This window comes from Mizuhopecten yessoensis, unplaced genomic scaffold, assembly GCF_002113885.1.
Source record: "Mizuhopecten yessoensis strain PY_sf001 unplaced genomic scaffold, ASM211388v2 scaffold10885, whole genome shotgun sequence".
Classification (NCBI taxonomy): domain Eukaryota; kingdom Metazoa; phylum Mollusca; class Bivalvia; order Pectinida; family Pectinidae; genus Mizuhopecten; species Mizuhopecten yessoensis.
In genome coordinates, this window is record NW_018408770.1 from 1,316,231 (window position 1) to 1,327,223 (window position 10,993).

The 10,993-nt window shown below is 34.6% G+C and overlaps 1 protein-coding gene across 1 annotated transcript; it reads left to right on the forward strand.

Annotated features, from left to right (window-relative positions):
• The first annotated feature begins 1,806 nt into the window (after window positions 1-1,806).
• LOC110463279 lies at window positions 1,807-10,494 on the forward strand. Its single transcript, XM_021517742.1, has 11 exons — window positions 1,807-1,875; window positions 2,252-2,453; window positions 3,379-3,527; window positions 3,968-4,186; window positions 4,876-5,102; window positions 5,579-5,810; window positions 6,267-6,540; window positions 7,353-7,609; window positions 8,133-8,370; window positions 9,156-9,253; window positions 9,666-10,494. The coding sequence occupies exons 1-11, from the start codon at window positions 1,807-1,809 to the stop codon at window positions 10,353-10,355; spliced, it is 2,655 nt and encodes an 884-aa protein (XP_021373417.1). The 3' UTR covers window positions 10,356-10,494.
• Window positions 10,495-10,993: the final 499 nt, after the last annotated feature.

Genomic DNA, 10,993 nt, shown 5'->3' on the forward strand with positions numbered 1-10,993 from the left:
TTGGAGGTAACAATCATGATACATCACTGGTAAAATGTTAAATCATTTTGAAAACATATCATTTCATGATAATATGTTCTGCAGAGAACTTATTTGGAAAGAGTTAAGCAAATTCAGTTGTTCAAATATTAGGAGGTAAGAATTAAAGAAAATAATTGTAAACTGTTTAGTTAGTGTGAATGCACATACTTTCATGATAATTCTCCAAACAGCTTATTTGAAAGAAACTTCATCTTTGTGATGTTGCTTTTAAATTGATGTGATATTAAGAAAATGTGTGTAGGTAATGATTGCTATGTTGAACAATAAGTTTGACTCACTTTTTATGGAATTCCCTCAGGAGTCTGGAAAGATAAACTGTTTTTGATTAAAAGGATGTCAGCATTGATTAAGTGAGAAGTATTAGACCATCATTGAAAGTTTTATATCATTATTATTGGAAGAGAGATGTTTAGAAGCAAAAAGGTATTTCATTACAGAAAAATCTACATATCATTCCAAATGTGATTGAGAGATTGGCCGTGTTGTTCTGTGATGAAAACTACATTTGGGATGATTTACCGACACAGACCTGTGGCTGTTCTCTGATGCTGAAAGTCCTCGAAGCTTACAGGTAACACGCATGTTACAGTAGAACAGGTAAGGAAAAACCATCCCATTCACCATAGAATATGCTGAGAGAAAATACATTTCCCTTCCCTACTGTGAAAACAGCAAACCTGAAATTGTCAAGATCAAGAGTTTTCGAATTTTCCGTTCTGTTTGTATAGTAGATTATATTGAGGGAGACTGATTACCTTTTCATGGATAAAAAATAATCACCAAAAACATAATGGCCTGAGTTTATGATTTTTATTTTCAAGATTCTCAAATTTTAATTTATATATTCAATCATATAATATACAAATGTATGTTGATTAAATCTATTCTACCACTTGAAGATGTTATTGAAAGTGTTTAATTGTCTACTTAAGTGCCAATAAAGCAATGAGACTTAAAGCATCGAAATATTGTAGTTTAACCTGCAACGTAGTTTGGGGAGGTATACTGGAATCTGTCGGTCTGTCCGACCGTCTGTCCGCTGTTCGCCTGTCTGTCTCTCTGGCAGTGAATAAACTAATAAGTGGTTTTCAATAAAACTTTATATGTATAATCAAAACATCATATAGCTGTGCACCTAATATTTATTTATAGTGAGGTTTTGACATTTATTTTAAAGAGTTATGGCAATTTTTGTATTTGTCATCTCAAACCCTGCCCAGACAAATTTTCAAACATCATGTACTTCTTCATATGCAGTACAACATATCAAGGGTGACCAGACTCCCTTCTGTCTATATAGTATAACCTGTTGAAAGAGACTTCCCTTTCTGAATTTAAAGTATATTGTATCAAGAGTGACCTCCTCTTCTACAACTGTCTAAAACACGTACACCAGATTGAAAGGGTTTTCCCCTTCTGTCTTTTCAGTACAAAGTAGCATCTAGATTTCTAAGATTCACATCTCCTGATGGATTTGTCCTTATTTGTTAGCTTGGGACTGTGACTTCGACTGACTTTTTAAAAAGCAGACGTCAAAAGTTGATAATTGCTTACATATAAACTATAAAAAATTAATAACTGCCAACAATTATAAGTCTACCTTGTTTCATTACATTGTTCAGTTCATCTTGTTAAGACATATTTATGCAAAGAATTATTGAATTATTTGTTGATTTTTAGTTCTGGAAAGGAATTACCAGATGATGTCAACAGAAGCTTGATTCAGATGTTCTTGTATGCAATGAAGATTTGGAGTATATAGAAATGGAGCGTGGAACAACTACAGTACATTGCTTAGCTGCCACACAGTATCTGGCACTATTTGTGTCAAAGGTAAGAGTTTAAGGGTCAAAGGTAAAAGTTCAAATAATATAAAAAGAGTTGTCATAAGAATTTTTGCTTATGTATTAATATTTTTAATTATCTCAGTTTCTTGTATAGTTCAGATTACAATAGAAACAGAGGAGCAATACAAACCTGATAGGTCTCTTGTTTGCTGTTTCTCATCATTTTAATCAAATATGAATAAAACCCTCATTGTACAATAAAGTAAACAGAAATTAGGTTTTGGGCAATATGCACACCCTCAATGGTAACCTTTGGCCTTTGTATTGAAAGGTAACCCTTGACCTTTGTATTGAATGGTAACCCTTGACCTTTGTATTGTTCACACTATAAATAATGACCCATTACCGGTATATCTATGTAGCATGTCGGGACAGACAGCTCTCATGTTTGTTCACGACTGGTACCAGCCATAGTAAAACAGATGAACCATGAAGACGAGATGCTTTCAAAAGCAAGCTACACCGTTATCTTTGAAATCAGCAGGAAAGACCCCAAACTTGTGGCCGGTGATATCGGGGCTCTCGCTGAGTGGTACAGCACAAAACATGCGACTTTTGCTCTACGTACGTACCGTCTAGGCTTCTTAGCAACATTTTTATTTCACAGTTCAAGCTTAATGAATTTTCTTAAAGATATAACATAGATGTGAAATTAAATAAAAAAAAACTGTTAATGATCAGGAGTGGTACGTAGTGATGTGATCTGTCCTGAATTCTGAAAATGAAGACTACGTACCAGTTTGATCGATTCATTGTCCTTATCTACTTCACTATAAGGTGTATCTACAAAAGATAGTTTAATTACTTTATGTATGTGTTATAAATATCTAACAACAAACAACTGTAATATGTTCCTAACCTTTTTGGAAGGAATCCGTACCAATATATACTGTGGCGTAGTTGATTGTTGTAAACTAGTACCAATATCAAAATTTTATGTATTTTTATATTAAAGCACATATATTATCCGTAAAATGTACATATGCGCTTGATAATTCACAAATAGGTAATATCATTTTCTTTCATTGAGGCATGGTTACAAATCTGGCCAACACCATGTATACAACTTAAAGTTACTAGTGAAACTACAGGAAAATTCAACTTTTTATGTTAGTAAGCAGGTTAAATGTTTATTCAATTGACTTGCATATTTTGTTGACAGTTAGCAACTAATAACAATATGGCATGTGAAGGTGGATTTTTTCGTGTTGTGGCCCTTTAAACTGATCATGGTGTGGAAAGTGTTGCAATGGTTTTAAATCTTCATATTCTATTGATCAACAATCCATATAATCTATAAACACACATTCACATGTGGCTATTTTGGCACATTCACTCAACACCAAAAACACAAATATGTCCACTTTTACAGTACTTTCACTTTTACTTTAGTTATAAATATCATCTTGATAAATTGTGGAATTTGAGGGCTTGGCCTTGATTTCAATTCAGTAAGAACACTGATAACCTCTTGTGTTACATTTTTCAGATTCCCTCCCTAAGCCCTATGAGGAAAGTGTTGGGTTTACACAGAAAGAGTTCAATATGATGATGTCAGCCATAGAAGAAGACTCGCAACAGACCAATGCTGTTTTTCAGGTTCTACTAATCAGGCAAATGGCTGAAAATCAGCCGGAGGTAGGTTAAATTTCGAATATCGCCCAACCAGCTGGTGGTGATCACAGCAAGGTTGATGGTTAAAGAAAAAAGATTAAACAAATTCTTAAGTATTCATATGTTCTTCTAATTTAAGGGTGAGACAAGTTTACAACTAAAGCTTTGATATTTTCAAGACAGTCAGAAATTTTGTCTTTTTTCGCTTAAAACTATGGAAAAAATAAATGATCAAATAAATGATTTTTCTTTAGATATTCTTTTATTTGAAAGGTTAATAGAATATAATAGATTAGTCTTGGATTTATCCATGTCATTGTTTGTATAGACTTATATCATTGTTAAGTTTAGACACATGTCACTATTAAGCTAAGATATATGTCACTTTTTATTTAGTAATGCCTCCTGTTGCTGTGTAGTCTTTACATGTCACTGATGATAATATCTTTATGTTTGCTGTTAAGCTCTTCACACAAGGACATATTGACTACATGATCAAGCATTTTATGCCCAACAACGAGACACAGATGGTGGCCCTGATTGTTTTTGGTGAGGTCATTCCACAACAGCCACAACTGTTTGGAAATAACATAATCACACAAGTCCTCCAGAGTCCAAAGTTGGATTTGAGAAGCGCAGCTGCAATTCAGGTTATCTGTGTTAACTTAGGCCTAAAAAAGCAGGTATGCTATCAAATAGTTAAACTGAATTAGAATGACTTTTTTCACTTATAACCATGTTCATTAATATTTCATGTATTTGAAGCAAATCCGGTTAATGATTAAATAATTTTGGCTTTGTGGCCCCTGGAGAATGTCAATATTTTGTTAGATTTCTTAACAGCAAGCTGGTATAGTAATTTGCACAGCTGAGTAAACAAACATTGATAGTTAAATGTTTTGTCGAAGGAAATGATAAGATTAATGTTACCTTTTCGGTTTAAACCAAGGACCTTTTCAAGGTATAGATAGATACAACCAAACATGCCCTACTATCACTGTCTTTATTTTTTACAAAAATCTTAAAATGTACCATTTCTGAAAACATTTATACTAAATCGTGTTATTAGCTAATATGAATTGGATTCGTTAGTTGCTTTATTCGATGGCAGTAACACGTTATAGTATCCAATTAGCGATAGCATATATTTAACTGAATATTTTTTAACTCTCATTGGATCCTTGTATTATTCAATGCCTGTTAGTTTATCTTATATTTGTTCATTTTTAAGTATCTCTGGTTACGATATTTATTTAATGAGTTGGTTGGTTTGGAAATATGGAAAGGTAATGAAAATGAAAAAAATGTAACCTCGGTTTGACTAAAATAAAAATGTTATTAAGATATGCATTTTCTCTACTGATTAATTTAGGAACTAGCAGACAGTTTGATAGAAGAGCTTTTTGTTCTGGTAAAAAAGAGTAAGGATGCCATTCAACAAGTTGCCCTTATTGATGGTCTCCGAACTCTGGGAGCTAAATATGGCGTCAACACTCTTAAACCTCATCGCAAGTACTTTGAAGACTTGCAGAAAAATGGACAAAATTCTTCTCTCAACGACATGTGTACATCAATTATCAATGCCATGGACGGTGTCAGGTACCCCGTTTGTCTAGTTGTTTATTTACTCAATCCAAATTCTAATTACAAAAGAAATCACATTCCAGATGGCCATACTCAATAGCTAAATTCAAATTTATACGAAAAAACTTTCTTCCCTATTGGAGAGTAGTTGTTGGTGAAGATACATTTCTTAAGCCAAATGATACAGACTAACAATGTTACTGTGTAGAATAAATTGTGGTAATTTTAAATACTCTGTTAATGATGTGACAGTGTATTGGTGTTTTGTTCTTTAACTAAATTGTTCAATCCCTTGTATCTGTGAAATTTTCCTGAGCAAAATCAATATACAGCTAGCCAAACAGTGTATGTGTTTTTTAAAACAATTTACATTTTTACTCTAAAGTAGATTCCTCCTTGTGAAAAAAACCCAGCGAATATATGGTTCTGATGCTACATGTAAGTGTGGGTTCATCATTAAATGGTAGCTACAAACATTAATTCACTTTCAGTATGACGGGCATCACTACTGAAGTCCTACATATCAAGAGACAGGTTGGTGAACTTGATGAGAGGGTCACACACACTGAGGTAGAGGTCAAAGGGTTAAAGGTCACCGTTGACAAGCATGGCAGAGAAATAAAAACCGTGAAAACTGGACTTAAAACGGTCAACAAACGTGTAGATGGTGTGCAAAAAGATCTTGACGATACAAAGGTCAAAGTTGAGGAAATTGACAACAAGGTAGAATTTGTTTTTCGTGTTATATGCCCATTATAAGTTACATCTTTCATAACTTTCAACCTATCATAGATTGCCGTGTGTTTAATGTAGATTCTAATTTCAAACATTTAATAATTTCGATTATTATATCTGCAGTTAAGGTATCAAAATAATATTATTCAATTAGGTAACTGTATTCCACGTCATCTTTCTGTTTAATAAGTACAGACTTCTTATATTATTTCTCTTTGGAAGAAATAGATACTATACATTTACAGGAAATCTTTGTGACTGTACACTACTATAGCAAATGCTACATTTGTGAAGGTGTAGAGGAGTAAATGGTTCCTTTGATTTGAACATTTGTTCGAAAATAGGTTTTGTTCTATTTTGAGGTGATTTTATTCCATGCAAGTTAAAATTACAAACAACATACAGATTGCCATTTGTCTGTATTTGTAAAACTCTGTACCACAGACGATGTCCAACGCTCCAGCATGGTCAAGAGATCTTACCAAGTTGATGAATCCGAAGTCTGAGCACGATTGGAGACTGTTGGCCCAACGTCTAGGATATTCACCAAAGGACATCAAAGCATGGGCCACCCAGAATGATCCCTGCATGGCCCTTCTCAGCGAATGGTACGCTACCCACAAGACAGTCGAGGCTACCCAAGCAGTACTGACCAGTCTGCAGGAAATGGACAGACTGGACGCTGCAATCATCGTAGAGAATGCTATGAAGGCTGTTGGTCAGTGTCACACTATATGGTCATACTAAATACACAAAAATGACTTATTTATACAACATAACACACCACAACATGCTACAATATCATCAAGTCTCAAATTCTCACATTGTCTTAAAAAGGCCATCTGTTCTGCCAATATTAACAGTTCCTGGACAATGACTGATAATAGTTGGTCTGTTGCTTGCTAGGGTAGAAGGGCAATCAATTTTGTTCTAATAAATGACTTAGCTTGAATTTGTTTCTAGGTCATAGATCAAATGTGTAAAACTTCTCAAAGTATATGTACTTGTACTAAAAATTAATATAATATATAATTATATCTGACCTTCTGCTTGATAGGAGTGAAAGGCTTTCAAGTTTCTTATAGATGAAGACTAATGACAAGTTTTATGGCCGTCATAGCGTTTCTTTGTGACATGTAGTCGATGTCTTTGATTGTTTTTTTTAAACATTGGTATTCACTTGTTTTTCTTTCTTTAAGATTACAGAGTCAGATGTGCTTAATTTGGCCTGGAGCCATTACATATGTCTTTTAGCTTGCTGAAATGAAGGGCTATTGAAGTGATAAATACCTAACTGGCTATGATATGTTTCATTCTTTAACCCGTTAAAATAATTATAGCTGTTAATACAGCACAGAACCATTTCTTTGCTTACCTTTTGTTGGCATTATTCTATCATAAGGGATGCTTCTTATTTGCCTAATTTTATCACATTAGATTCAATTAGTGTTACAAAACGTCCTATTTGCTGTGCAATTATGAAGATCAGTAGAAATATTATCGTTTGTTTCCTTCGAATTTGTTTTGCAGATGATATCGTTGTGGAAGCCCCCGAATATAAAAAGCCTCCTCCGATCTTCCTTAGTTACCAATGGGTTCATCAGAATGAGGTCAAGCTACTAAGGCAACACCTCCTCATGGCCGGCTATGAATGCTGGATGGATGTTGGACAAATGGGAGGCGGGGATAAACTTTTTGAGAAGATTGACAATGGAATCAGAGGGGCTAAGGTCATCATATGTTGTGTATCGGAGAAGTACGCAAAATCTCCCAACTGTAACAGAGAGGTGAGGGAGAGGGGAGCTGCAAAATACAGAGTTTGAAAAACATAAAAAAACAAGAGTATTTACCTAATGAATTGAAAACCTTGAAAATTCACCAAACTGTCAGTTTGGGTATCCTTTTTGCATGTTTGCAAAATGTGTATTAATAATGCCGGTTTTAGAACTAAATAAAAAAATAGGTAATCGGCTCAAAATACGGTTTATTGTTATCATAATTAGCCCAGTAGGCCATAAGGTTTTGTTTTAATTGTGTGACATCTTTGGTTTTTCAGATAAAAGGAAAAAGACTAAATGATTAATTTTATACCATCGAGGATATTATCCTTTGACTTTTTGCTATAAATGAACTACAAAACGAACGCATCACACTGGAATGACTAGGTTTTGATTCAAATGATCATCCAAACAAATTAACACGAAATATAACCACCCCGTGAAGAATACTAATTTGCCTTACTTAAATATATGTTATCAAGGTGTGTGCTTTATTTACCTGTAAATGCTAATTTATACCTTTGCTCATTAGGTGAACTTGGCTGTCAGTCTTGGGAAGCCCATGATTCCCCTCCTGATGGAGAAGATGGGCTGGCCCCCTAAGGGCTCCATGGGACCCATCTTCAGCGAGTACCTGTTTGTGAGATTTTTCCAGCGAGGAGGAGAGAAGACAAGTGACCAACGTTACTGGCCTGCTCCAAAGTTTCAGGAACTTCTGATGCAACTCAACATCTACAAAACAATGCCTGATGAATCACTCGTTGCTAAAGGTTAGTAGAACAATTTATATGAGGACTTTAAATATTTTCACAACTGTGTCCACTATAAATAAAATTGCAATTTTCGGAAAATCCCTGCAATTTGTGATGTGACTTAAATCAGATTAAGTATACTGTTTTTGCAATTTCTGATGACTATAAATATGTTTTTTAAAGGTTCCTACCCCACTACAGGCAAAACATAAGAAGATAATTCCAATGCATTTTTTGTACAAACAGAGACTTCCCCTTACTTTCGTTTTAGATATAACTTTTATGCTAATGTGCCAGAACACTACCATTGACCGGGTAACTTAGTCTGTGGCGGCGATAATTTAATGAATCAGAAGCCCAAATCCTGCTCCTGCTCAATTGTTTTTTAACAGCCAGGACATTGTTGTTGAATCATTTTTGTTTATTTCGTTGTTTTTTTTATATGTAAAAGTTCTGCAAGATACGGTTTTCCTTTCAGAATGGACTTACCAATTATATAGTCATGCCGGAAAATCTGTTTCAAATGCAAAGTGATAATTCTGGAAGTCGAATAGGGACTCTTCAACATTAGTAAGGGGTAAATTAAATCCATGCACAAGTTAGATTATAGAAATGAATGCAATATGGTCTATGGGTAAAATTGTAAAACGGCATTATCATTTTCATAATTCTTTTAATATGCTTACAACTTACAACTCACCAGATGTATCATAATTATAGATTGAAAAACAAGTCCTTTAATGGCTTAATTTAAACATACTTACGCCTTCCTTACTAGCTTGTGTTGATTTTTATACCAAAAGAGTACAAGAACTGGTGGGTTCCTGTAGCAGAAGAAATAGTCATTACGAAAAAGCCAAACACTGGAGGACAGGGGGATTCAAATTCAGGTTCTGCGAAGGTATATACTATGAATAACCTAAACAACCTCTCCTGTACAATGTATAACAAAGTTACAGCTACCTTTGACAAAATGAAAATATCAAACTTATGGCACTATTCATTCTAACAGCTGTCAAACACGATTTATCTGAAAGAATATCATGCAGACGAATTTATATTCTTATGTCTTATAATCAAACTGTTAATACCATAGTGAAAGAATTTATTATATATTTTGTAAGATAACACATTTATGTATTTGTAGTTAATAAGATCATGTATATTGGTATCGACACTGTTTGTCTAAAACGATAGGCATGCTCATAGGGTAAGTTAGAGAAAGTGATGAACCAAAGTTGATATTTGATTTGTTTATAAACTGATAAACATGCATGATTATACTTTTGTCTTAACTTTGACCTCATTATTAGGATAACACCAGTAAGTCCCCAGACGTGTTTCTGTCGTACCAGTGGGGTAAACAGACACAGATCAAACAGCTCTACAAGAGACTCTGTGAGCTCGGTTTAACCTGCTGGATGGATATCTACCAGATGGGAGGCGGGGACTCCCTGTATGACAAGATTGACCGAGGTGTCCGAGGCTGTAAGATTGTTCTTACCTGTGTGACCACCAAGTATGCAGTCTCGGCCAATTGTCGAAGAGAGGTCAGTCTGGCTGATTCCCTTAAGAAGCCTGTGGTCCCTCTACTGTTGGAAAATATGGAATGGCCACCTAGTGGGCCTATGAGCATGGTCTTCACACAGCTTCTGTACATCAATTGCCACCGTGATGAGAAAGTCCAGATGACTTGGTCAGGAGACAAATTTGATGAGCTCATAGGAAAGGTCATAGAACATGTGCCTAATACGATTGGATATGAACCTCCAAAAAAGGAAGACGACGAATCAGAGCCAGTCCCAAAAACGGCACCTCCGCCATATAAACCGAACCCAGAGTTCGCACACGTCCAACAACAGGCACAACCTCAACCATACCAACAAGCCCAGCCCTACCAACAAGCTCAGCCCTATGCACAGTCTCAACCTTATGGAAATGTTCACCAGCAGCAGCAGAGGCCTGCCGCAAATCAACAATCCTCATCTTGTGTGCTTCTATAAAGTCCCCGTTGAAACATTTAATCACGAAAAAAATGCAAAACATAATGTTTGATCTACGCACTTGATGTCATGTTGAAACACAAGGTATTTTATTTCGGCTGTGTCAAACGATTTATCAGCGTATACTTTTATTTTTAAGGACGTTTAACATTACATTATAACTGTCTTGATAATATTAATTAAATCACCAAATATCAAACAATCTTTAACATTTCCTTTGAAATTCAAAAATATCTATTGGTATTTCACTTGTAAAATATCATGTTTGTGACTTCTGTCTTTGTTAAGCTTCCGTTTTGTTACAAGCGATAATGACTTGAACTTAACATATCTTTTATTTAAAAAGTATTGTTGATGAACACCCTTGTTCCCATAGTTAAAATTTACGAAAATATAGGGAACATTAATACAAAAAAATACTAATTTTAAAATAAACATTAAATCAGTTTTCATACTTATTTGTTACGCCATGCACAGAATTTATAGAAATTATGAATGCATATTGAAATAAATATTTTATAAATGAAATGTGATTGGGCCATTTTTTTTTCATTACACATTTCGTCCGTTTGAAATAAACTTTTCACGGTTTTTTTATCACATAAGTTCGTCTGCTGCTTCATCGACGTTACACACCT

Bases quoted from the DNA above. Each gene is read 5' to 3' on its own strand.
- LOC110463279 (XM_021517742.1), top strand. From the start codon at position 1,807: ATGGAGCGTGGAACAACTACAGTACATTGCTTAGCTGCCACACAGTAT. The intron at 5,103-5,578 runs GTACCCCGTTTG...ATTCACTTTCAG, and splicing joins AATGCCATGGACGGTGTCAG to TATGACGGGCATCACTACTG. The intron at 9,254-9,665 runs GTATATACTATG...CCTCATTATTAG, and splicing joins CAAATTCAGGTTCTGCGAAG to GATAACACCAGTAAGTCCCC.